General features: G+C 41.9%; 3 protein-coding genes across 7 annotated transcripts; all 3 read right to left on the bottom strand.

Moving 5' to 3' along the window:
- Positions 1-378: 378 nt before the first annotated feature.
- On the bottom strand, positions 379-7,090 carry KRT222 (keratin 222). Of its 3 annotated transcripts, none has more exons than XM_074926517.1 (6): positions 6,784-7,090; positions 4,516-4,644; positions 3,585-3,805; positions 2,534-2,614; positions 2,248-2,376; positions 379-898 (listed from the first exon to the last, which is right to left on the bottom strand). In XM_074926517.1, the coding sequence occupies exons 1-6, from the start codon at positions 6,877-6,879 to the stop codon at positions 685-687; spliced, it is 870 nt and encodes a 289-aa protein (XP_074782618.1). In that variant the 5' UTR covers positions 6,880-7,090; the 3' UTR covers positions 379-684. The 3 variants fall into 3 exon arrangements, with proteins under 3 accessions (XP_074782618.1, XP_074782619.1, XP_074782620.1); XM_074926518.1 differs by having other exon boundaries at positions 2,248-2,353; positions 2,538-2,614; XM_074926519.1 differs by having other exon boundaries at positions 2,248-2,353; positions 2,538-2,614; positions 6,703-6,893.
- Positions 7,091-10,578: 3,488 nt separating this feature from the next.
- On the bottom strand, positions 10,579-14,627 carry LOC141970139 (keratin, type I cytoskeletal 12-like). Of its 3 annotated transcripts, none has more exons than XM_074926514.1 (8): positions 13,851-14,627; positions 13,171-13,253; positions 12,786-12,942; positions 12,348-12,509; positions 12,126-12,251; positions 11,537-11,754; positions 11,192-11,274; positions 10,579-10,972 (listed from the first exon to the last, which is right to left on the bottom strand). In XM_074926514.1, exons 1-8 carry the CDS (start codon positions 14,493-14,495, stop codon positions 10,875-10,877), a joined length of 1,572 nt encoding a protein of 523 aa, XP_074782615.1. In that variant the 5' UTR covers positions 14,496-14,627; the 3' UTR covers positions 10,579-10,874. The 3 variants fall into 3 exon arrangements, with proteins under 3 accessions (XP_074782615.1, XP_074782617.1, XP_074782616.1); XM_074926516.1 differs by lacking the exon at positions 11,192-11,274 and adding an exon at positions 11,435-11,451 and having other exon boundaries at positions 10,579-10,974; positions 11,539-11,754; XM_074926515.1 differs by having other exon boundaries at positions 11,543-11,754.
- A 2,235-nt stretch (positions 14,628-16,862) lies between these two features.
- Positions 16,863-22,225, bottom strand: KRT20 (keratin 20). Its single transcript, XM_074926408.1, has 8 exons — positions 21,803-22,225; positions 20,969-21,051; positions 20,609-20,765; positions 19,325-19,486; positions 19,114-19,239; positions 18,747-18,967; positions 17,772-17,812; positions 16,863-16,960 (listed from the first exon to the last, which is right to left on the bottom strand). The coding sequence occupies exons 1-8, from the start codon at positions 22,223-22,225 to the stop codon at positions 16,863-16,865; spliced, it is 1,311 nt and encodes a 436-aa protein (XP_074782509.1).
- Between the last annotated feature and the right edge of the window lie 2,437 nt (positions 22,226-24,662).

Raw genomic sequence — 24,662 nt, 5'->3', positions numbered from 1 at the left:
CTTCAAAATCATAGGAACAATACGGCTAAAGTATTATTTGTTCATAACAAGACTTTTAAAAAATGTGCGTATAATTATGTAAGGGAAAGACATCTTTGCTCAGCTGTTGCCTAAAAAAATGGATTTAAAAATACCAGCCACTTTTAAAACAAGATTCTTTGTTAAGTTTATGTGTTTTAAGAGCATCTTTGTATGTTATTTTTGCTGTTAGAAAGTGACATTTTAAAATATATTTCAAGAAGTATGACAGTTGTGTTATAAATTATTACAAGGATTCATCAGTCATTTGATATATGCAATATTGAATAATTAAGAGAATGAAATACGCATTTCTCATTTCCAGAAGGAGAAAACAAATTCTCTTCTACAAAGGCAGAATATGTCAAAGTATAAAGTTACAGTTTAATTTTTGTCATATTTGGTGAAATTCTAGAAAACAACAACAATAATGAGAAAATTAAAGGGCTGCACCCAGAGTATAAAACTAGTAGAAGTTAGGTTTCTTGGAATCTTAACTCCCTTGCTCTTTTCCCTTTCTTTTAAAAGACCTGTATGTTTTTATTGTATTAATTAAAGTACTCAGTAAGATTTTGTAGTCGTAGCAAGACAGCAGGCCGTGTAAGTCCACCTACAGTCTATTTCCAGAGCCTGTTGGAGATGAACTTTGGGTTAATTTGCCGTAGGTTAAGGTTTGATAGAAGGAATACTGCAAGATCTCCTCATTACCAGCCTGACTTCAATGTCAGGAAGAGTTTTCTTTTTAGCGTGCAAACATCCTTCATCCGTTGCTGCGAGGTGCAGATCAAAGCGCAATGAAACCGATTTTTTCCTTAAGCGAGGGTTGTCCTTAAAGAAAGAACCTTCCCATTCTTTAATGACTTCATCCACTTTTTCTGTCCTGAAACAATAAAGCAAATGTATTTATGATGCTTTAGGCAATATGAATTATCTGCTTTCAGGACCGCTTTTAAAATGAGAGAGGAATTGCAGGATAAAGTGTCAAGTTATTCTAGATGGGTACTGGGACGCTCTAATTTTTCTTTTTTTTCACAGAGTCATTCTCCAGAAAAGCTAAATAAAGGGTGAGAGGGTTCATTATATTCTTGTTTTTGTACTTTTAAGTTGACATGGATACGACACCACTGCTCCAAACACATCAGGCAGTTTGTTTCCAAGGAGAAAGTTTGGAATCCAAGCTCAAAAACTTTGCAAGAAACCTCTGTAGTAGAATGGGCAGGACAGAATTCCTGCATCTCAAAGCCTTCAAAACAGGGAGCAAAAAAAATCTAGTTCAGATCCAAACCTCAGAATGTAGATATACATTAAATGAAAAAAGAAAAAAAGGACGGAAGTAAAATACAGAGAATCAACGCCCCAGCTGATTCAGTAATATTTAGGCACCCAAATGCTATCGATTTAATCCTTTACGTGTCAGGATCCAGGTCTAAAAGTCCGACTCGGGGGAGGCCTCACTCAGGTGGAGGAAACCGTACCCAGCAAGGAGCCCCGTGGAAATCAGAGTGACGGTGTCAGATGAGCAACGCTCGTGTACGAAGACAAGCTTCAGCTCTGGAATGTCTGCGGTGGACTCTATGACGGCATTCATTTTTAATCCGAATTTCTACACGCTTTCAACAGCTGATGACAGTTTAGTATGAGTGATACGGTACACTACAATTTGTTTAAATGTCCAAATGCTAGTCTGCCAAAGAGCTTAAAGAGCATGAGGCAATCCACTACTATTAAAGTAATTAAGGTGAATAGTACATACTACCAGACTTTCACATGTCCACTCAGGAGCCAGGCTCTCCGTTCCCCGTTCGGTAATTGGTGAAACGTAGGAGTTTCCAAATAGCAAGTTAGAGCAGCCAAGCCTGAATTTATGTGCATAAATACGCCCCGGGGGGACTGCGCAAACATGGTATGGACTCTTTTGCTTTCAACCTTAACTGCATGAATTATTCATAGTTTCATTCTTAGCAGAAATAGAAATTACAAATCAGAAGCATCATCATGATATTGTTAGCTTAGGAAGTAAATGCTATAATAAAAAGAACTTTTAACGTTTAACGTATTGTTAAAATCTGCCATGCGATATATCTTCAAGAACTATCACTGTTCTGGAGCTTCTTGGCTGTATGGGCATGATATAACAGATACAAAAGAAAGGAGAACTCAAAGCTGCTGACGTGTAATGCCCACTATTTACTTTCAGTTGTTATTTTGTCAAAATGGTGTTTAACTTACTGTACAGTGCCATGAGCTTCAGCGCTTTCCTTCATAACATTTCCATCGAGGACGGCTTGTTTTGTCATCAGTTCCACCTTCTCAGTTTCATCCTGCTTTACACCATCTGTAAAAGAAAATGCAGATGTACTAGGTATGCAGAAGAGTAAGGTCAGGGCACAGGACCTGGAGGTATTTTTCCTCCTGCTGCGTTGGATGAAGATCCTTTTATAATATCCAGTAATTTGTCAGTAGTTAAAAACCTCCTTTAGGGCCATAATCCCCTAAGGGGGAAGCGTCTAAAAACTCACTTGAAGGCAGCGTAAAGGCGATCTTGCTAGTGGTAGGCTTTTTGTCAGCCTTCTGGTCAGGTATAGAGCAACGAAACCTGCAAAAATAAAAATTATTAAGAGTCGTCTAATAATACTGAATTACTTTAATCCAAAACTTACTAGAAGTTCTGTTTGATGGTGGGAACTATTTGGTAGGACTTCTCATTCTGAGTATAGAACTGGAGAAAGTTACTGAAAATACCTGTGCAATTTCATCGTCATTTTTGGACAGTTTTTAGTTGGTTTTGTTGTGTGCTAGGAAGAATTCTTTATCAGTACTGACTTGTGTGCATTTATTTTCACAGAGTTAGAAGCATTAAGTGGGAAGATGACTCCCCTGTCTAGAATCTTCTTACTCAAGGCCAGAAACTCTACATTTTCTGTAGAGGGCTGAGGGAGGCAACATTCCACCGAAAGACTTCAGAATCGCGTGCCTGGTTTGGTGACCAGTGCTGAGTGCAAGATGTGGTATTTTGCCTTTTCCTGACTCTCCTCGTTGACATTTGTATAGCTGCCTCTTTCATGTCTGCAGCTCAAAATACGGGGGTTTGTGTGCCAGGGAAAGGGCAGACACGAAGAGTTACAGCCAAGGCAAATGTCACTGGAACACAACCAGCATCCTCGTGCGCCGCACGGCGCGGAGCAGCGGGAGCTCCCCGTGCAAACGGCCCTCTGTCCCGAGGGGCACGTGAGCTCCCCTCCCACAGCGTCACACCTGGGGACTTGCTTCATCAATGGTCCGAGACAAAGCAAACCCACGTCAGGCACTACCAGGACACAACATCCACGCCCACGTGCCGTGTCCGAGTGAGGACGCGGAAGCGTGCTGTTAGCTGCGGCGCATCGTGGAGGTACCCTGAGCTCCAGAAAGTGTGGAATCGGTGAAGTTACAACGAAACCACCTCTAAGGATTTCATGCTGTGAGTTTTTAATGATTGGTTTGTGTATTCACAGTTCTGATGATGATTTCAAACAGTTCCGAAATGGAAGGTAAATTTGAATGCTTTTTCTCTAAACAACAAGTACCTGTTCTCTTCTTGCTCAAGCAGGCTGCGGTATGTGGCTATCTCCTCCTCTAGTTTCATCCTGGTGTTCAGGAGAATTTCATGCTCTCGAAGCTGCTTCCCAATACCTCTTCTCACTTCCAGTAGCTCTTTCTCTAAGCATTCAATCTCCGCTTCTAAATTTTGTAGCTGCACGTGGTACTGCCGCTCTGTGGCACGCAATGAACGTTCCAAACCCTTTTCCTGTGAAATTTAACTCATATTTTAAGATTTGGAAAGTATGTGTCAAGATGTTAGACATACGTCTCATTCACAATTAGTGTATTTTTACATCAGTTCTTTTAAAAATATTCTTTAGGAACAGGAGTAAAGCTTTCAAGAGAATGCTTTTGCTGAGAAATTTTCCAGTAAAATCTGTCGTAATTTAAGATAGGATAAAAAAATTGCAGCCTTCTGTTGTACCAGCAATCCACTACCACTGATTTTACAGAGCTCTGATTTTACCCGTGCGGTTAAAATGACATCCAGCTCAGTGCTGTATGAAAACTGAGCGGTCCGTGTGCTCTTGTAGCTTGTCTGTATTACTGAGTTCAGTAAACTGCTCACATATTTTATCCTGAATGAACTGATAAATTTGGCCCACGCGTTCCAAAAAAAAGTTACAAACCTGATGGGAATGGGTTAGGCAGAATGACCAGGAACTTGATGAGGGGGTATCATGCAGAGACGTGTTTGGCAGGCATGAGAACATAAAAACGTGTGTATTGAATGGTGGATCCCGAATCAAACCATGCGGTACTCAGATTGGTTATTGCTTGTGGCCAGTGCTCTGTGTGATGAGCTGGAAGTCCACGGCAAAGCTGTGCACTTCTCTGTGTGTTTTATTTCCGCTGCGTTGTGGCAGATTCAAGAAGATTTATTTTTTCCAGGAGATTTCATTTTATGATGCTTACCACAGCATGGAGAGATTCGATTTCGATCTGCATGTGGTGCCACTGCCGTCTCGCTTCACAGAGTTCTGCTCTGGCCGCCTTCAATGCTTCTGCATCTTTGTCCATTCTTTTAATTGTAGCTTCTTCTAGCTACAGGGAATATAAAAAAAGAGACAAATATTTTTTTAAAAAGATTCAAATGATGAAGATAAAATGGATACATCAAAAATATCCAGTTGGAAATTTTTTAGTGTCATATAGATTTGTTAAAGCTGATGGTGATGAGTTAATATTTTATGTACCGTGTAGATGGGAAGCCCTTACCCTGCTGATGGGAAGTAGTTGGCTGCATCTTTATCCCCAACATACTTGTAGAGGAATTCCCCTATAAATTAATGAGTTTTATTGAGACCTTACCTCCAAAGTAGATTGTCTTAACTTCATGGAAATTAGAGGCATTGCAGTCGGTTCGAACTTCCTTGTTTGATTAAGGTTCTTTGGTTTGAATGTATTTTTGATTTCTAAGAACAGCTTTATAGAGAGGGAGCCCTTCTGAGAGGCTGCGTGAACATATCACAGTTGACAATTACTGTAATTATGGTTTTGCCTCATCTAGTCACCGACTAGGTTTCACATTGTCATTCGAGAGCAAGTACCTCCATTCATTTAAATACGAATAGCGTCTTCATTCACATCTAGAACTTTTTCCTTGTCCTCTAAGGACAGGTTATTTAAGATTTACTTATTATAGGAACAAAAAAATTGTCATGTTCTCCCAAGTATATGCTGTCACCCATATTAAATGTGACAACTCAGCAGTGACATGCCTGTTGGAAGCTTAATCCTGATCTAAAATATTATCTAAAAATATTATTTGACATAATGTGCCGCCCTGAAGCTTATTCTTAGAAAAAAAAAAAAAAATTAGTCAAACACCATATTGTGTTTGCAAGAAAATGTGGGCGTTTGCTTTTCTTTATCCTATTAAAAGAAGGGTTTTTAAGCCAATCCTGAGAGCGTGGGAGGTCATTTGAGATTTGGGCTCATCTTTGATTTAGATAATATGTTCATGCATTTAACTTCCCGAATGATTGTTTTGCTCATGCAAGTTGTTTTCCCTTTTTGACTCTGAGTTTTACTGCAAGTGGCCGTAAGCCAAGGTGGCACTCGAAACCATCCATGCCCTTTTGCATATTTTACTGCTATATGTAGGTTCTTCTGATGCCATCAACTTTAAGAAAACTAACTTTTCAATTCAGGTGTTATGAAACAAGTAAAATAAGTTTCTTTTTTCCCCCCGTAACATACTGACCTATGAGAATTTTACCGTGCCATTGTTGTGGTGAAAAAAATCCCGATCTGGCTAATCCACAAGTGAACACTCAATGTTCTTTGCTAACCCTTTTTTGCCTGGGTACTGCAGAATTTATGTGACAGGATTATGTCCATATCCACTGGCTGCTTTGTGCCAAACACAAATATAAACTTGGCTTAACTATCTAGTTCATAGCTGCTGTGTGTCACTGAATCACTGTGCAGATCAGCCAGATTGCAGCAGCAGTCTGGCCTGTGGTTAAAATAAACCTCCCAAATTTCTGCAATACCTAAGAAGTACAAGGTGACAGAATACCTAATTTTCATCCTGAATTTCTTGACATTTGATGGCCGAAGATTGTTTTGCCATTTTATGTCAAAGTTCAGTCGGGTTTAGAGACGTTTGGTATGTGAATCGATGATGGTAGCATTGGGTGTTGATAACATTTAATCAATCTGTATGAAAGAACGAATTATATTTGCTGAAGAGTATAACACAGTTTTACTGTGAACGATATAAAATAGTGGCTGAAAAGGTACAGTTTAATACAGGTGCTAAAAATGGTAAAGCTTTCTGTATCCAAATGGATTCTTTACATCGCCTTTGGTTTTCAAGATTCTCTTTTCCTCTGGGAGAACTGAATGGTGCTAGAGGTTACCGTGTTACAGCATATGTCATCGTTTTTTAATTTTTTTTTTTTTTTTCCAAATCACAACACCATCAGTGTTGCAGGAAGAGGAAAAACATCCAGATGAATTACACAGCATTCCTTTAGTGTGGATTTCATACCCTGAGCAAAATCTATTTCTGTATCCTCTAGTTCTCCTCTCACTGCAGTAAAATCAAAATCCCTTCCCCAGTTAATATGCTGCATTGAAAAGGCGATACTGTACCTCACGGAGGCCGAGGGAGGAGCTGGGCGGACAGGGACTGGCGCCTTACTCGGGGAGGGCTGCGCGCTGTGCGGGCATTGCCCGCGCCCCCGCGGAGATGATGCTCTTTATCTGATGGCCGGTGAGGAGCGTGTCCCTCGCTGCCCCGAGCTCACGGAGGAGCCGGGCCACGTCCATCCTCCTCCCATCCTCGCCCGGGGCCGGCCGCGCAGTGCCGGCGCGGTGCGGAGCGGTGCGGAGCGGAGCGGAGCGGAGCGGAGCGGGGGGCCGCGGGCAGAGCCTCCTGCCTGCGGGGAGCGCGGGGGCAGCCCGGGCGGCTGTTAAAGCCGCAGCGCCCCGTTTCGGGGGCCGGGTCGGAGCCTTGCCATCGCCCCGAAGGCCGGTCGGTAAAGCGGCCGTGAAGGCGTTGATCCCTGAGCGACGGGCTCAGACCAGACGCGACGCCTTTTCGGTTTTGTGACAGCGTCGCCGGATGCTTTTTAGAACCTCCGAAACGTGAGGTTGAGAGATGAAAGGACGAAATTGCAGCTGCCCAGCTTGCGGGTGGAAGGGCAGGGGGGAGGCGGCAGCTTCCCGCAGCCCCCCGGGGCCGGTGCAACGCCCCCCCCCGGGCAGGGCCGCGCCGCCGGGGCAGGATCCCCCGGGAGCCGGGAGCTGCCTCCGTGAGGGCTGGTGGGACTCGGCGAGGCGAAGCCTCGGGTGCCTGACCCGATGTAGTGCTCAGGACAGGCCTCGAAAAAGAGCCGGGCTCCTGGGCATCTCTCACCCGGCAGCATCTCGGAGGTTTTAGGGGCAGGAACAGCGAAGGAGGGAGAGGGACCAGCACCAGGGGTGAGGGACGCGTGTGCACCTCGCACCAGGGCCTGCCTCCTGCCCTGCACGGCGCAAAGGCCTGGTGAGTTAACGCTCCACGTGCGGCTAACTGCTGCCAGAAGAGTGTCCGCTCTGTCTCTGGAGGGGTCGACAGTACCCCCGCCACGTGTCGGTGCGTTCCGTTGACAGAAAATGACGATTATATCGGATGGTGAGACCTTTTCCTGACAGCTGCCGGGGAGGCAGAAAGGACGGCTTGCCTGCTGTGCTGGGTGCTGTGCAAAGAGCTCTTCAGTTCCTGGCTCACTGTAGCTACTGGACGATCCCAATGATCTTGTCCGCTAAGGGCAGCTCTTACCCATCCTCCAAAATCTTTTTCAGTAATGCGCAATACCACGTATTGAGTAAAAAAAAAGCTTGTGAGGCAGAATGCATTTTTACACTCCAAATAAGAATATACATCAATAAAACGAGAAAAAAAAAAAGGCGGTAAACTTTTATACAACACCCATCTTTTTAGAAGTCCACTTCTAAAAAGCATTATATCGCTTAAAAGTTTCCTTGCGTGCATAAGGCTTCCTTGTTCTTGGCTCGGCCCGCTGGCACGTGTAAAAGGATCCTGTGTTCTGTTTTTATTTTTCTTAGCTGGCTGTTTTTCAGCTGACCTGGCCTGAGATGAGAATGTTTTGTTGTACACCATCTTTTCTACAAGTGTCTTAATTGTTCTAGTTTTCTGTATTTCTAAAACCAAAATATTGACGGTGTTTTTCATGGATGTTATGAGAACAGTCACATAATAAAAATATTAGGAATCCATCAAACAAGCATAAGGTACCTCAGGACGTTATAAACAATAGGAAGAGCCTAGGTATTTGAGCAAATAAGAACTTGAAATGTACTTTAAAATCTTCCTTTTTCCTTGCATTGCAATACCGGTTATTTGCAGTTTGCTTTCAGTTCTCTGGCGCTCCGGCAGAGTCAGGGCTGTCTAGCATCCAGAAATGTGCAAGTTTTTATACGGTGTCAAGGCCTGCAGCAATACTGGGTTTGGTCCCACAGACAAAACTTTATACATCAACCAGCATTTATGGATGAATCTTTACATTACCAGGAGCTAAACATTTGCCAGTTGGTACAATTTTTAAAAAGAAATTAGCACTAATGATTTCTTTTTCTGTCTTTTTTTTTTAGAGGTGTAAAGGGAACACCTGGCTATGAGATCCCTGAAGACTATAGGTAGGTGTAAGAAATTGTATCTTTACTAGGATTTATGTAATTTTGAATTCTAGTTCCTTTTAACGTTCCTATTTTATTACAGATGTCGGATTTTAGTTAACTTTATAGCTCAGATACTGCGCAACGATTATTTGGATTCCGTGATCCAGTACAACCCGTAGGGATTGTGAGCTGCTTTGGTTTACCACTGTTGCTTTCTCACAAGACAATAGCTAGAGTGGTTTCTAGCTGTTACATACATCAAAACCGCACCCTAGGCAGTTCTAAGTCATCTTTTAGATCGTAATATTAAACCGAGGATTAACGTGTATGTAGGTAAACTACATGATTATGCTGTGGAAATCTACGTTGAATCCGGTCGGGAATAATGATTTCACAGCAATCGGTTGCAGTCCTTGAGGTATGTACATTATTTCATATATCTTTATATTCAATTATTCTGAAAGTATAACTGTCTTTGGAAGAAGAGAGACATATTTTTCTCGAAATGGAGATGCTGTCAGTAATGAGGAAGTTGGTGCGGTTTCAGGTTTTCCACATAAAAGAAAAAAAATAATGGATAGGAAAGAAAGGTGATGAATGCTGTCCTGTCTTAGGAAGAGAAAAAATTTCCTTCAGTCTCTACAGTGGTACTCCTGGTAGTCATACCCGGGTACATAAACAACCTCAATTTGTTTATTTCTGATATCATTAATTGTAATTATTTTAATTAAAAATAATGTAGTCTGCAACAGTAAAAAATATTACTGAAATACATCGCATGGAATAAGATTCTTTTGTTTATCAGCACTGCTTTTAAAGGGTGGAAAAAAAGGAGGTACGCTTGTGTTCCATGCTTTTAGAAAAGAAATTATTTCCTTAAACTGTTGAAGATAGTGCATTTACTCAAGAGGTTCTCGAGTTCTTCCCTCTCTGAACTGGCATATACAGGAGATTCTTCCATTTCCTTTCGTTGGGTTGTTTATCACAGTGCCTTTTCTTTAGCTGCCTGGATTTTAGACGTTGCAGTTCTGCTATGCTGATTTGGTTCTTTGATTGTTGGTTTAATTACCTCAGCTTTTATTGCTTTGAACCAGGAAGCAGAAACGGTGCAAGTAGTGGGTTTTACAAAAGGCAGAACGGAAGCACAGCATGGGATTTGTGCTCCCGTTAAACTTCGCGTTTGGGCCAAACGTTTAAGGGCTGTGACTGAACGTGCAGAACATCTGGATTCTAGAGACACAGCAATACACGTGTCAGAGGTCACTGTAACTTCCTCGTCTTATCCGAGAGTTACGCAAATACTGTCAACGTTTGGGTTCAAGAACAAAGGCTTAGATGTAAATTGTAAGGGGATTGTATTTTGTTTCACAATTTTGTTTTGGATGAGATTCCTTTAAACGGTTCATTGGAGTGGGTCAGCTGCGTGCCAGGTTCAGGTATCACGCTCCCGGGAGGTCGCCCTCCGCAGCGTGGGACCGTGGGGCACCCCTGCTCTTCCGCTGAGCTGGCCAACCCTATGAGAGGTTGTTCTGCTTGCTCAACCTCTCTCTAAATTGTTAGCTTTAAATGATGAGTTAACAAGTACTCCTTTAATCCCACATATATTTTTTTAACATGTACGTGTTCTAGCACTGGATTAATTTCTTTAAATTAATGGGGAGTACTATACCACCCACAGAGTATACGGGAAAGCAAGATACCCAACAAAATGGCAAATACGGATCAGGAGGAGCAGTGCTAAATGAAGAATAAAGAGAGACTAATATCTTAAAGCTTGTTGAGTCCTTTTTATTAGTCAAGAAAACTGAAAAATGAGGTTAGAATAGCAAAATTATCCTAAAAGTTATTAAAAAGCTTATCTATTTAAGTGCCTGTGTGCACCATATTTCTAGTTACTGAACAAAGACCTGGTGATTTAAACAACATTGCAAAAATAATACAGGTAATACCAATAGACTGAGGCAGAAAATATATTGCATGACTGCTAAGAATGAAAATGCAGGCTTTGTTTTGAGTAAAAGAATCTTAGTAAAAAGCCAATCTATTTTTATCATGTCATGTGAAAGAACAAAGCTATTTATCCATTTGGGCTTTGAAAAAAACACGGAGTCAACAGATCCTTTGCAATATCAGATTGTGCCTTATATCTTCTCTTCAACTTCCTTAACATGGGATGCAACAACTTTTCCATCTACCACTTCTTCGACAATTGTCTTGATCTTTCTAGTTTTGGTAGGATCTAAACATCATAAACAAAACAAAACAAAACGAATATTTATCAAAGTGTTAAAAATTATAAACCAGTATCACTCGTATGTGAACAGTTACATCCTTTGCCTTTCAAATTGGCTTCTTGTTACAATGAAATCTATGATATAGTTAAACAGAATAGCATGAATTATTTTATTTATAAGAATAACTTTAGAAACAAAATTTTATTCGGTCAAGTTCTACCTACCCTGAGAAGAATCCAGTGATTGTGTTTGTGATTTGGACCCTGTCAAGGGTGAGCTTTCAAATGTCACTGCCTGTCCTGCGCTCCTAAAAGGGAATCAGAGACACACAGGATTGCAAAATGTTTGTCAGGATCAAGAGAAATTCCCGTTTCACGTTGGCATTGATTATGTGAAATACTGAGCAGGATGGTTCATTCTCCTCCGGCAGAGTATAGCTGTATTACTCCAGAGTCACGGTATGTGTCTTTTGGTGAATGTGCCCCTTGTTTTTACCTCTTGTTTCCTGGAGAGGATATTGCTACAGAAAATAAAACGAAGGAGATATTCTATGTAAGTGAGTTACTTACACAAACTCGCCATCCAGAAGGCGACGATAGGTTTCAATCTCCATTTCCAGGCGAGTCTTGATGTCTAGAAGTTGTTGATACTCCGCATTCTGGCGCTCCATGTCAGCCCTGACCTGAAGCAGCTGAGACTCCAGGTTCCCGATCTGAAGCTGCATTTGTGAAAGCTGAGCACAGTAACCTCCTTCTGTTTCTGCTAAAGTGTCTTCAAGGGATTTTTTCTGTGTAAGAAGGATATTAAATTATCTCTGATTGAGGAAAACCAAATTATTTACCAAGACAAAACCAACTGAAATAGTTTAATGGGAGTAAGTATCGCCTTATGACTTAGAGATTTTTATTTTTCTCTTGAAATACCAGTTTGAAAACTGGCCTTTGCTGCTTCACTGGATGTGAATATAAAAGTTCATCTGCTTTATAACATGCTACTTGCAATCCAATTATATGTATTACTGCTACTTAGTAACTAGAAGAATGCAGGATTTAATAGGAAATAAGTGCAAATCTTAAATCCTATAGAATAGGATAAGATCTAAGAGTTTTGAAGCTGGAAAATTTACTCTGACTAGTTAGCAGCTTCCCTAGGACACACCATGGCAAGCTGAGATTGTAGTTCAATTTCCAAGCTCTGGAGAGTCCGTTTTAAATCTGTGATCTCACTCTTGCCTGACTGAAGCTGCTCAGTGTTGGTGGAGATTTCTCTTTTCAGCTCCCCACTCTGAAATGACAAAGAAGAACAGCGTGTAATTTTACTGTGCCAAACACTTAACTCATTTTTACATGCGTTTTGCTGAATTTGCTCTCTGGCTCTTACTTTTTCATTGAACCACGCTTCAGCCTCTTTACGATTTTGCTCGGCAATGACTTCATACTGGCCCCTCATGTCATTCAAAAGCTTGGTCAGGTCAATTCCTGGAGCAGCATCCATTTCAACGCTGACTTGGCCAATCGTAGTGCTTTGGATGCCCTGAAGCTCCTGGAGAGATTTAAAATAAAGTTTCCTTAATAAAAGGGAAAATAGTTCTACCAAAAATATATGCAGAGAAATATATGTGATACAAGTTCTGCTCCGACAAGAAGCCGTAGCTTGGGTGTGTATTTCTTTCTCTCTTTCCCTTAGTAAACTCAAAGAAGAGCAGCAAACAAACCAAACGATGAAATCATGGAGCTCTCGCTGACATAAGTAAGGGAATAATTTGGTATTTTGCAATTCAGTCTGGCTTGTTATGGATTCACAAAGAAAAAAAAATACCTCTTCATGATTCTTCTTGAGATAAGCCAGTTCTTCATTCAGGCTTTCAATCTGCATCTCCAAATCAGCTCTTGTCAAGGTCAGCTCATCAAGAACTCTGCGCAGACCATTGATGTCAGCTTCCACACTCTGGTGAAGAGCCACTTCATTCTCATATCTGTAAATAAAGTAATGAAATACGATTTTTTACGTGGTTAGTGAGGTCAGGTGCAAACTCTTACTATGTACTTACTTAGCTTTAATATGAAATCTTGATACACATCATTATTAGAATATTGTTTATCATTATGTTAAAGTATTCTACAAGGAAAGAGTTTTTTAAATGGAGAACAGTTATTTTCTTAAGATACTAGTAAGATTTTTTGTAATGTTAAGATAGACTTACTTCAGTCTGAAATCATCAGCAGCCAGTCGGGCATTATCGACCTGCAAAATGATTCTTGCGTTGTCGATAGTTGCGTTAATGATCTGGAATACAAACCATGATCAGAGAACGATGCTATAGCCCGATGGCTTTGCAGCTCAGTGTAGCTACTTACATAACTGTCATCCTAAATACGATTATAATATTACAAGTTCTTTGTTAGACTCCTGTATAATTTACTATGAAAATATATAGGACAGATTTTCAACAAATCAGCGTGCATCACTTAATGGGAGAGCCCAGGTTTGCATGCTATGACTTGCTAGTTTATAATCTCTGAAGACCTTGCCAGGTAGTCTGTCTACTTCAGGAACTGAATTCGTGATGTGAGAAATATGAAACATTAAAATTTAAAATTTCTAATGTACAAGAGTTTGTAGAACCGGATTCCATCACGGCCTGCTCCTTTATTGAAGTCAGAGGAAGTCACCCAGCACTGTGCTACGGCTGCGGAACTGCCCTTCGTACGCAGGAAACATTCAACACTTGATACCAGCGCGGTGTGACAGAGGTCATTGCAAGTGCCAGTACCTTAGAGTCAATTTGCTCTTGGTTTCTGAAAGGAAATCGTTATTTTTATCCAAAAAATTTACGAGATGAATCACGGATGTAAAGATGTGTTAAACACATTGCTTTGCTACCTTGTTTCGAAGATCTTCGATTATGGGACAGTATTTACTATAGTCATTCCCAGATCCAGGGATGCCAGTGCCAGGGCCGTTTTTCTCATACCACTCACGGATTTTGCACTCCAGCTCAGTATTGGCGTCCTCCAGAGATCGCACTTTGTCCAGATAAGCAGCCAGACGGTCATTGAGGTTCTGCATAGTTTCTTTTTTTGAGCCAGAAAGAAGGCCACCATCCCCAGCACCGGCAGTGCCAAAGCCACCTCCAAAACCAGCTCCTGAGCCACTACCAAAGCCACCTCCAAAACCAGCTCCTGAGCTGCTGCCAAAACCACTTCCTAACCCTCCACCAAAACCACTGCCTAAGCCACTTCCATAGCCGCCACCTAAACCACTCCCAAAGCCGCCCCCAAACCCACTGCTTAAGCTGCTCCCAAAGCCACTACTTAAGCTGCTCCCCAAACCCCCGCTGAGGCCAGAGCCCGACCCAAGCATAGAAGCAGCACCAAACCCCCCGCCAGATCCACCCCCAAACCCAAGTCCGCCGCCGCCGAAGCCCCCTCCACCACTAGAACCAGCCATTCTCAGAGATCCCCCGCCAAGCCCGCTCCGAGAAGAGAAGTGCCGGGATCCCCCGCTGGTGCGCACGGAGTAGGCCATGGTGCTGGGGGCCTGGTGCAGAGCAGAGCGCGCCTCGGCCTTTATATAGGGCAGGCAGCGGGTGTTGCAGTAGTAGTCCCCACCTCCTGGGAAGATCTTTAATTCTTTCTCTCTCGTTTGGAGGGAAAGTCAGTTTAACATGTCCTGACCCAACTAAATGATATTTGCCAATCTAAATTGCCCATGGGAGTGGAAATCTGGTGCCTTCCAGGTATTTGCTGTGTGAGGGGAAATGGGTGGAGTAGAGCTAAGACATCACGACGATGTTTTGCCAAGTGCAATGAAGCACGAAAATTTCTTTTCGCATTTAAATCCTTCCTAAATAATTTTTTTGGCGTTACAGATTAATTGCTTTCTTGGTTTGGGGCTATTATTACAGAAGTATGCTTAAGTCGGTGGAGCGATCCCTTTCATATTGTCCTTCCCAGCGTGCATGTCGAAAACGTGTTTCTTTTCGTAATACCTCTCTGGCGTGAACCTCTGCCAGATTAGTGCTCCCTGCATGTTTAATAAGAAGCAAGAAAAACGTTCGACAAAAGCGTACGACGAGGTATATGGACATTCAGTGATCTGCAGGTTAATCGTCAATACGAAAACATCACTACCCGTGATTTTACAGAATATGACTGTAATTGTGTTTTCTGCCCTAAACCTTCTGTCATCGAAATATCTGTGTAATATGTGTAGCCTATACCAACAGTTTACACTTTTGAGCTGAAGACTAACCATTGTATCTTCTAAATAGTTTGCTATTATCTCAAAAGAAGAAAAGTGATTTCTGTATTTTGTGCTTTTTATAATATAAAGATCAAATATAGCTCTTCTGGTTTAGGCATGGAAACCTTCTTTTGAAGTTATTTTGGTAAACAGAAAATCGTTTTTTCTTTGTCCTGGCTTAATTATATCATCGGATTTGTCAATTGAAATACATTCATTTTTAATGTATATACATCCAGGAGCACGGTTGCTTTTTTTGGGCAGAAACGTATTATGAGCAGTAGATCAAAGGTTTAAGTAAAACATTTATGAAGAGATGAACTGATAGCCTGGTATCAGTGACTCATGGTAGTGAAAGCAAAGGATTACTTTCTTTGGCAGCTGTTTAAGTGCAGTAAATAACACACTGGACAGGTGAGATTTCAAAAGGAATAATTTTTTGTGTTTATGTTGTCAAGAGGAAAGTGTAGACTCCTTGGACTGAAGCTCTGGGTGTGGTGTAGGAGACTTGCACTGTACGGGAAAGGGCAGGTGTGGGTTTTGGTGCAGAAGGGGTTAACAGAGATGATGGTCTTTCTTTCTGAACTGAAGGGCAAAATATATTCTTATCGATAAAATATCTTTGCTTGCTATAGTCCTTGGCAATATAAACATTCACAGAGAGTGAAAAATAATAAATAGGATTCTTCAATTTATGTATTCATTTTTATTTATTATGAAATGCAAATTGACACTTCTTATTTATTGGAAAATCGGTTTTTACCGAAGTGAAGCTGCATTACATTTGAAGTTCAAGTTCAGAAGAGGTGCCCTGAATCAACATTTTAATGCATTTTGAAAAACAAATCGACTCTAAATGTGCTAGTATGTAAGAGAAAAAAAATGATTGCTAAGCTTTGGATTGCAATTGAAGTAGCGTATTCGATAGAGAGTGTATTACCTGTATGTGGAAAATTCTGTTCTGTAAAGTTTTGGTGCACATCAAGTTTTCAGACATAGCACCTCTCTTCTAAAAACTTTTCATATATTAATATGTTGGAAGGCACGGAATGTTGAAGTGAGCTGCCTGAAAAAATGAACAAGTTCTCATGGTGCTTTCAGAATCCTACCGAGAGCTTGTTAAGCACATGAGCAAATTTTGTCCCGTGTTGTCATCTAATGACTTTGACCAGCTTAGTGCTTTGCAACTTCAGCCGTAAACATTGCTTCAGTGTTTTTCTAAGTTGAATTTAGATTATTTAATGAGCTGTAGTAAATTCATGCTATAAGTAATTTTGACTTTCTAATTGTTACTGAGCAAGTATTTTAAGGTAATTTTAAGACTTTGATCTAAGTAAAATCTAATATTTCAGTTTTTATCTGTCTAGGAAACAATAATACATTTATAACAGGCTGATTTTATTTTTTTTTTTAATCAAAAATTTTTAGTCACTATGTAAGTAAGCCCAAAATCTTGCACTTTGTAACTTACTGTTTTTATTAACACTCCCTCCACACCAAGAAAAAAAAAAAAAAGTTTGAGAATTGATAGTTTGTAGTTTTTTAACCCTTCTGGGTTTTAGGGAGAATTAGACTGGTTTCTTTATATTAATCTAGTTTTGGCATCAGCTCCAAGAAGCCCAGAGGCTGTCTCCTCTCTGCTGGGGCTGTTTACATCTTCTCTTCAATCTCTTTGACCTGAGAGGAGACAACCTTGCCATCAACCACCTCTTCAACAATTGTCTTGATCTTCTTAACTTTACTTGATTCTGGTAATGAAATGAAACAGAGAATTAATTAAAAGCAGTGTATACTGACAGAATAGTATTACTGTAGTACTAGCAGCAATTCCACCAGTGAGAAAATAGATAAGGGCGTCTTTTCAGTGTACAGTTACTGTGAAGTTTTGGGGTATAGGGGATACAGTTTCTCTTCCTTTGAACATCCTGTATCTTACCCATAACATTATAGTGGACATTGTTTTGAGTAACTCTCTATCGCTCCTGATAGTTTAGCTTCAGTTTAGCACAAACGTGTAGACCTAAAACCTAGGAGTAGTCTTACTCTGAAGTCGATACTTTGCTATTAAACTAGATCCTTTATTTCAGAGCCTTGTGTGCCTTTGTAGTCAGCAGAGAGAAGCAGATGCTTCTGAGGCCCTCCAGGGGTGATTCAGTACTTCGGTGTCGTTCCATGGGCTCTTTGAGGAGCCTGTGGTTTTACTCTGGGCACCTGAGTTACATAGATAAAACCAGGCTTTGTATAATCCCTATAGGTTATCTATTCGTACAGCTGATTGCTTTCTTGATGTAAGATTCCACTGGTTGATTATTTGCTCTGAAACTGTGTTGTTTTATATCATAGAATCGCAGAACAGTTTGGGTTGGAAAGGACCTTAAAGATCACCCAGTTCCAACACATCACCACAGGCAGGGATTCCACTAGCCCAGGTTGCCCAAAGCCCCGTCCAGCCCGGCCTTGAACCATTCCAGGGAGGGGGCAGCCACAACACCAGGCTACTCAGCTCTAGAACATTTCAGCAGGCAGCCATCAAATAATAAGGAAGTTGGTGTGACATACCTTTTTCAAGCTCTGCTGTAGATAGATCCTCTTGGAAATGTCTGTTTAAATTATAAGTTAAAAAATAAAAATATATGGCACTTAACATTGAAGAAACATTCCCGTACATTTCCTGTATGTTTAATCAAGACAGGTTATGTCCTTTCGTCAAGAAAGGTAACCAGGTGTTTGAATGAGTTTGTTAGACTTGCTAAGCATAAGCTATACGTAAAGTTACTCTGCAGACTCCTTTCTGCAGTGCCGTGACTTCAGCTCAGGCAGATATGCCCAGCTTAGCTCCTGAGCCAGAAGAGCTGAACAGGCAGAATCTTGGGGGGAAGTTGCACTCTCCGCTTGCCCCGCTCTCACAGATGTCTGCTCCTTTCACGACGGAATGTGGGATGCTGGACTACCTGAGCAGTTAGTGTCAGCTCACTTGCACCTCTTTGAATTTTTCAGTAGCTTGGCTGCTAGTGACACAGGTAGAGCAAAGCGTAACCAGCACAGCTGTGGAACTTGCCATGGACAGCAAGAGAGGGTCAGCGTGCTCTGGCTGTGGGCCTGCTCTAGTGTGAGGTCTAGTGCTGCGGTGTCTAAACTCGGTTAAAAGTATCCACCTCAGGTAAGCCCAGGCCTACAGAAGCTACAGTCACTACAGTTAGGGACAAGTCAATCCAAAGTGGGATTACTGATGCTTAATGGAGTGTGAACAACTCTCCAGCTACTCAGCTCACAGAGAGTAACAGTATAGAGCTGTGCAGAGCCTGAGAGAGAAACCCCGCCGACTTCCACAGCGGCTTCGGAAACGGAGCACGGCCTGCAGCCTGCTCTGAATCTGCAGCTGGGACCTGGGCCACAGGCTTCCTCCCCCCACCCCAAAGTACCTGGGAAGTGGCAGATTTTACACTTTCGCCTCCTGCGAACACAGCCAGCATTTCCAATGCTGTTTGCTGGCGTAGGAAACCCAACCAACGAGCAAAGTGTGTGTTTCCTCACCCGCTGTCCTCTCCTTCCAGCAGACGGCGGTACGTGGCGATCTCCATTTCCAGGCGAGTCTTGATATCCAGCAATATACTGTACTTGTTGCTCTGACCCTCCGTGTCAGCTCGGAGTTGCCTCAGCTGAGCTTCTAAATTGGCAACTGCTCCCTGTATTTGGGCTAGCTGATATCTGTAACGCGCCTCAGTTTCAGCCAGGGTGTCTTCTAAAGACATTTTCTACAGCCGATGAAAAAAAGGGATGTGTTATTCAAGAGGATACATTTTTGTGTTAAAGGAACATTTTGTTTGAAAAGCCTCTCAGTTTCTGGATTTGTCTGTGTAACTGTCCACTAAACACAGACCTTGCTTCATTTACTATTTACCACGTTAAGGTTGGACTGTAATTCTAGCTCCAGCTGATGAACGATCTGTCTCTGGTCGGTGATGGCTCTCCTTTGGGCTTGCAGCTCTTCGGTGTTGATTGCTACTTCCTGGTTCAGTTGTTCTGTCTGAAATGCAAAAGTGTGGAGACTGTAAACTGGGACTAGTCATGACAGCAGAGGTTCTTGCTGATGTTTAAGTAACTGGCTTTACCTGTTTGTCAAATTGTTCTTTGGCTTCTTGGCGGTTCTTTTTTGCCATTTCCTCATATTGCTGTCTCATGTTTTCCATAATAGTTGCAAGATCAGTACTTGGAGCAGCATCCACCTCCACATTAACTGAGCTGCCCACCTGTTTGCGCAGCCTGTCCACGTCCTGCAGCAAGGAGCCTTGTGTTAGCATCAGCTACAGGGAACTTCCAATCCTGAGTATTGGAAGCAAAATCAAAATCTACAAACATAAAAGTAATTCTCAAATAGCACCGCGTTCAATCACCTTCTAGATACTCTTTAGCGTGCCTCGTGTTAGAACGTTTTACTTATTTTGTAGCAATAAATCCTATAGCATAGATAAACATATTATAAAAAGATGATTTTCTCACGACCTGATCTATGGAATGAGTGTAGAAGTCATGGTTCCCGTTTGTATAATTCTGTGGGTAGCAGCTCCTAAACCACAAATTATTTTTAAAGAAAACCTTCAGTCCTTAGTTTCTGGAGCTGTTCAGGCTTTGATGCCCGATAGCTTGGATGTCAGTTCGTGCCACACACAGTTATTCTGCTTCCAGAAACGATACAAATGCTTCAGTCCTGCACAGCGCAGCTTTAAGTGGGTGGCTAGGTGGGCTGTTTTTCTAGGTTGGATCTTTCTAATACAGTGCTTAAAGCACATATTTTCTGCAATGTGACACAGAATTTACACTTTTGAAGCTTATAGTGTGACACAAAGAGGAAATCGTGGGCATATGCCATAACTGAGACTTCGTTAACAGTCATTTGAGATTTAGGATTTCCGTTTGTGTCTTTACTTGGAAAGGGGAAATAAACAACACGCCTCACCTTTGCAGGTCTGTGAAATGATAAATGTAATGCTAAGGCTGAGGGAGGTTCTGTCTGAGCTGACTCCTAGGAAGTACCAAGTACACGTTATCTGTGTAACTCGTAGGCACTCCAGCATGAGCCAGAGCTCCTGTACAACCAGCAGAGACCAGAGGGTGTCCCAGTGTCCCAGCTGACCAGCCAGCAGGTGTTTGCTCTGCACGGAGCAAAGTCACTCTCTAGGCTGTGTCTGTTTTATTGAGTGTGTCTCAGCTGTTTGTAATAGAACCACAACCTATATGAATAGGTACCGAAATTCTGATGTGCTAATCTGGAGCTGAATCCCACCTCAAGTCTAATCTTTCAGATTAACCATGCAGGTTTCATTATTCCTAGTGAGGCTGAGTTTAAGCATGCCACCTAAAAAAATCTCTCCCTGACAGCGTTTGGCTGCTCTCACCTCCTCATGGTTCTTCTTAAGAAAAGCTAGTTCTTCATTCACACTTTCAATCTGCGACTCCAAATCAGCTTTCGTCAAAGTCAGGTCATCACGAACTCCCAGCAGTCCGTTAGTGTCGCTCTCGACACTTTGCCTGAGCAGGTGTTCATTCTCATACCTGTAAGATGAGGCTCGTTTTGTCATCATGAAGATGCGACTGTTCGATGTAAATGTTAGAATTGGTAACTACTGTGGGCTTAGCTGTAAAATTTTTATTAAACTTCACATTAGAAAATGCTCACTTCTGGGCTTTGACACTAGTAGCGAGAAGCTTTCATGAATAAGAGGAGCATGAGTTTACGAAACGATCATGGAACTTACTTCAGTCTAAAATCGTCAGCAGCCAGTTTGGCATTGTCAATCTGCAGGACAAGCCTTGCATTTTCCAGCTGTGCAGCACCAGTCTAAAAAGGAATGGTTGAGAAGCAATGAACCTTTGCACATAAATGCACACTTGATCCATTTCTGGAAATCAGTTCTGCATGTGGGCTTCATCTCACTTAACTTTAGCTGTCTATTAGTCATCTAGGTTTAAGCTGAGTTCCCTCCGAAGTGCACAGAAGGAATTAGGGTTCTCCAAAAGGCAAATTATCCTGCCATAAAATAGATATGTAAATGGTGGGGCATGAACTCTCCGGAAGGGATCTGCTTTTAAAAGATGGGAAATAGAACAGGTGAAAAGAAAGAGGGAAAAGATTGAAGGAAGTTCACAGGAATCATGATTTGACAAATCTGTCAGCTGATTGCTGTGGGAATATTTTCTGGTTTCAAGTAGTGATCTGTTTTTTTCTGAGCATTTGGCATTCTTTTCTAAAAAAATGCTTTGAAAGTGATAAATGCTAAATGTCATTTAAATATGTAAATTGCCATCAGTACTTTCACTAATTAAAATTACCTAAGGCAAATAGAATAGAATGAATTAATCTTGATTCAAGGATTTTTCATGTATGAGATTACTTACATCTGCAGACATGTATCTCGTATTACAAATTACGTAAAAACTGCCATTAATTTATATCTGATCAAAATAAAGCATTTATTTTTCTTAACTGAGACAGCTGGAATTTGGAAAAGTTCGTTTTCTACAATAGGTTATTAACCATCTCCCTGATAACAGCAATTCATATATTTATAGATGGCTATAAGATATCTTACCTTGTTTTGGAGATCTTCAATGGTTTTGAAGTATGAGCTATAGTCGTGCCTTACGTCTGCGGTGTTATTCTCATACCACTCCTTGATCTGCTTTTCAATCAGGGAGTTGGCCTTTTCTAGAGCACGCACCTTCTCCAGGTACGAAGCCAAACGGTCATTGAGGTTTTGCATGGTGTATTTTTCACTGCCGGTGAGCAGCGCGTCATTCCCGGGGATGTTAAGGTGGACGTTCCCGCCGAGGCCGGGCCCGTAGCGGGTGCTGGTAGATATGCGGGTGCCGTAGCCGCCAGCTCCCCCGTAGACGCTCGGTGCCTGAACCTTTTGGATGGCCGCTTTCCTGGGGGCTAAACCGCTGACGCTGGGTGCCGTAGATTGGAGGTGGTTTCTTGTGCCCCACTGGAAGCTTCGGTTAGAGAATGCCATTGGTGCTCTTCGTCTTCTAAAATGAAACGGCTAAATCTACACAGGAGAGGGCAAGTGAAGTGAAGAGCAGTGTGCGCTCTGTGAACGTTTATACTGTGTCTGGGAGGAAGCACAGGAGTTGTAAACCCCACCTCTGTTGACACACAGTGCAACTGGTGTCAGCACAAACATCACACAGCATATTGCCCCCACACTCCACATAATGTACGGGGTTGAGAAACGCTCCCCAGGTGGTTTGGCTTGCTTTGTTATTATTTTGAATAGAAGATAAAACACAAATAAACCGTTGAATCATTTATAACGGCCATACTCTTTATAGTCCATCTGAACAAACAGGGAGATTCTTACCCCCGTGTGCAGTGTATGAAATGAAAATGAGCGTTGACTATATGTGACAAGAGACTTAAAATATTTATATTTGTGATCAGGTTTATATTTCTTTGGGGCAAGCGGTAGTTTGGGCCTCAGGACAGTGCAGAACAGTGTATAAATTATTAGAAAGGAGGCGTCTGCCGCTACCATGTTAATTCATTTTAGAGTAAGCACAAAGCAATATTCATACTGTAATTGGAAAGTGAATGTTGCTGTAATTAGCTTGTATTGAATATGCATTCATTAGTATTAGAAAACTGTTACAAATGGAACTCTAGCTTTCGATACAGTTGAAATTAAGCAGCAAGAGTATTGCTTTGTCCATAAATAAAGTAACAGGAACAAGAATATTGGAAATCTTCACTGCCCATGTTACTTCAGGTGTGAGATGCTGAGGACCCCAGAGTAACAGGAGGTTGGGACCAACTTCCAGCCCTCCTGTGTGGCTGAAGTCGAAGCAAAGCCAACGTCCCTCTGCTGCGACAGCGTGCCGGGCAAGGAGACGGCCAGCTAGGGAGCGCTCCCCTCACAGACCGGCGGTCCCTTCGCCAGCGGGACATCACCCGCCTCGGTCCAGTGCCTGAGGAAACCCAGCAATCCCGCTGCTAAGCGTACTGAGGTTCCTAAAGTGACTGGTGTATGCTTTTGATACACAAAATGCCGAGACGGGCTGGAAAGCGGGGGAAGAAGCTGCCTGCCGAGGGGGTTGTTAGCGCTGCAGGGAGCAGGTGTGCACTGGGACAGTGTGTGGGTGCAGTTCCTTGGGGCACTGCACTGGCGGTACTTTAGTGTATTATTAATGTGCAGCTAGTCAGGTAGAGCAGTTCACCCGGATCGCTGCTGTTAGTGACAACAGCTGCGGTACAGACTGATCTCCAACCTCGGGGCAAGGAAATTGGTGGGACGCGAGCGGGACAGCGTTTTGGAGGCATGGAAGCGTACACTGGAAGCATCTTCAGGTTTCTGAGAACACCTCACCTGGCTGTGAGGGAGTCAGTACTGCTCAGTTTTTAAGTTACTGTGCTACAGATTCATCTAAATAATACCGGATCACGGCAGAGTTAAGCTGTCATACTGAACTGTTCTGGAAATACACGTCTTCCAAACCAGAGGGACCAGCATGCAGGGCAGAACTTTTTTTTTCGCAGGAGGATGCTGTGAGTTGTGTTTGGACTTTGAATGTCTTTGGGTGTAACTGGTAATGAAAAATATTTATGACACCTGAGACCAAAGTACACCAGCCATATCATTTGGACTGTAACTATAGAAATTCAAGGTGGATTATCTTTCGGTCATTAAAAATATTCAGACTGAGTAAGAATCGACTGTGTTAGTAGGGCAGAGCTTTCACCTTTAAAGCTGTAAGAGGAATAGAGCAAGAGATCCTGCTACAGTTGCGTCTCTTGGCTATGTATTTCGCTGCCTGGATCTCTGACAGTATTTTCTGATAGTCTATTTAAGACTAAACATTCTGCTTTGTCTTCTTAGTATTTATTAAAACTAGTTTCCATGTTACCTTGACGGTATTTTTTTTTTAAACATCGCTTGAAGATGCCATTTTTTTCTTTTATTGAGCAAATGACAAAGGTTTTTTGTTAGCTTTCATGTTTGTCCATGAATGCAAAAAGATGGCATCAAAGGTCTAGACTGGCTTTTGTGGGGCAAATTCCTAATCTTTGTATTTACAACTATCCCACCTGCCTATGAAGAAGCAGCTACACAGTGTAAATATCAACAGTGAATTGTGTGTTGTTAAATTACTGTCAGGTGTTCGAAATTGACAGAAGCTGGATAATATTTAGAAATGTGAGAGGAATATAAAAATACATTTCAGATTGATAGAGAAGTAAAATTCACTGACGCATAAAAACGACTAAACTTTTTTCTAACTTCACCTTATACAGTGATCTGGATTAAAGTGGACACGGGGCCTGGGTCAGACATCTTGTGTTCTGGCTCTGCTGCTTTCCGTCAAGCTGAACCTTCAGCAATTATTTTTCTTCCAGAATTGTCTTGACTGTTAAGCAGAAGTATTCAAGGCGTATTCAATGCAACTGGAAGAACG

Source organism: Athene noctua, chromosome 25 (assembly GCF_965140245.1).
Source record: "Athene noctua chromosome 25, bAthNoc1.hap1.1, whole genome shotgun sequence".
Taxonomy (NCBI): Eukaryota; Metazoa; Chordata; class Aves; order Strigiformes; family Strigidae; genus Athene; species Athene noctua.
This window is presented reverse-complemented; position numbering and strand designations above follow the sequence as displayed.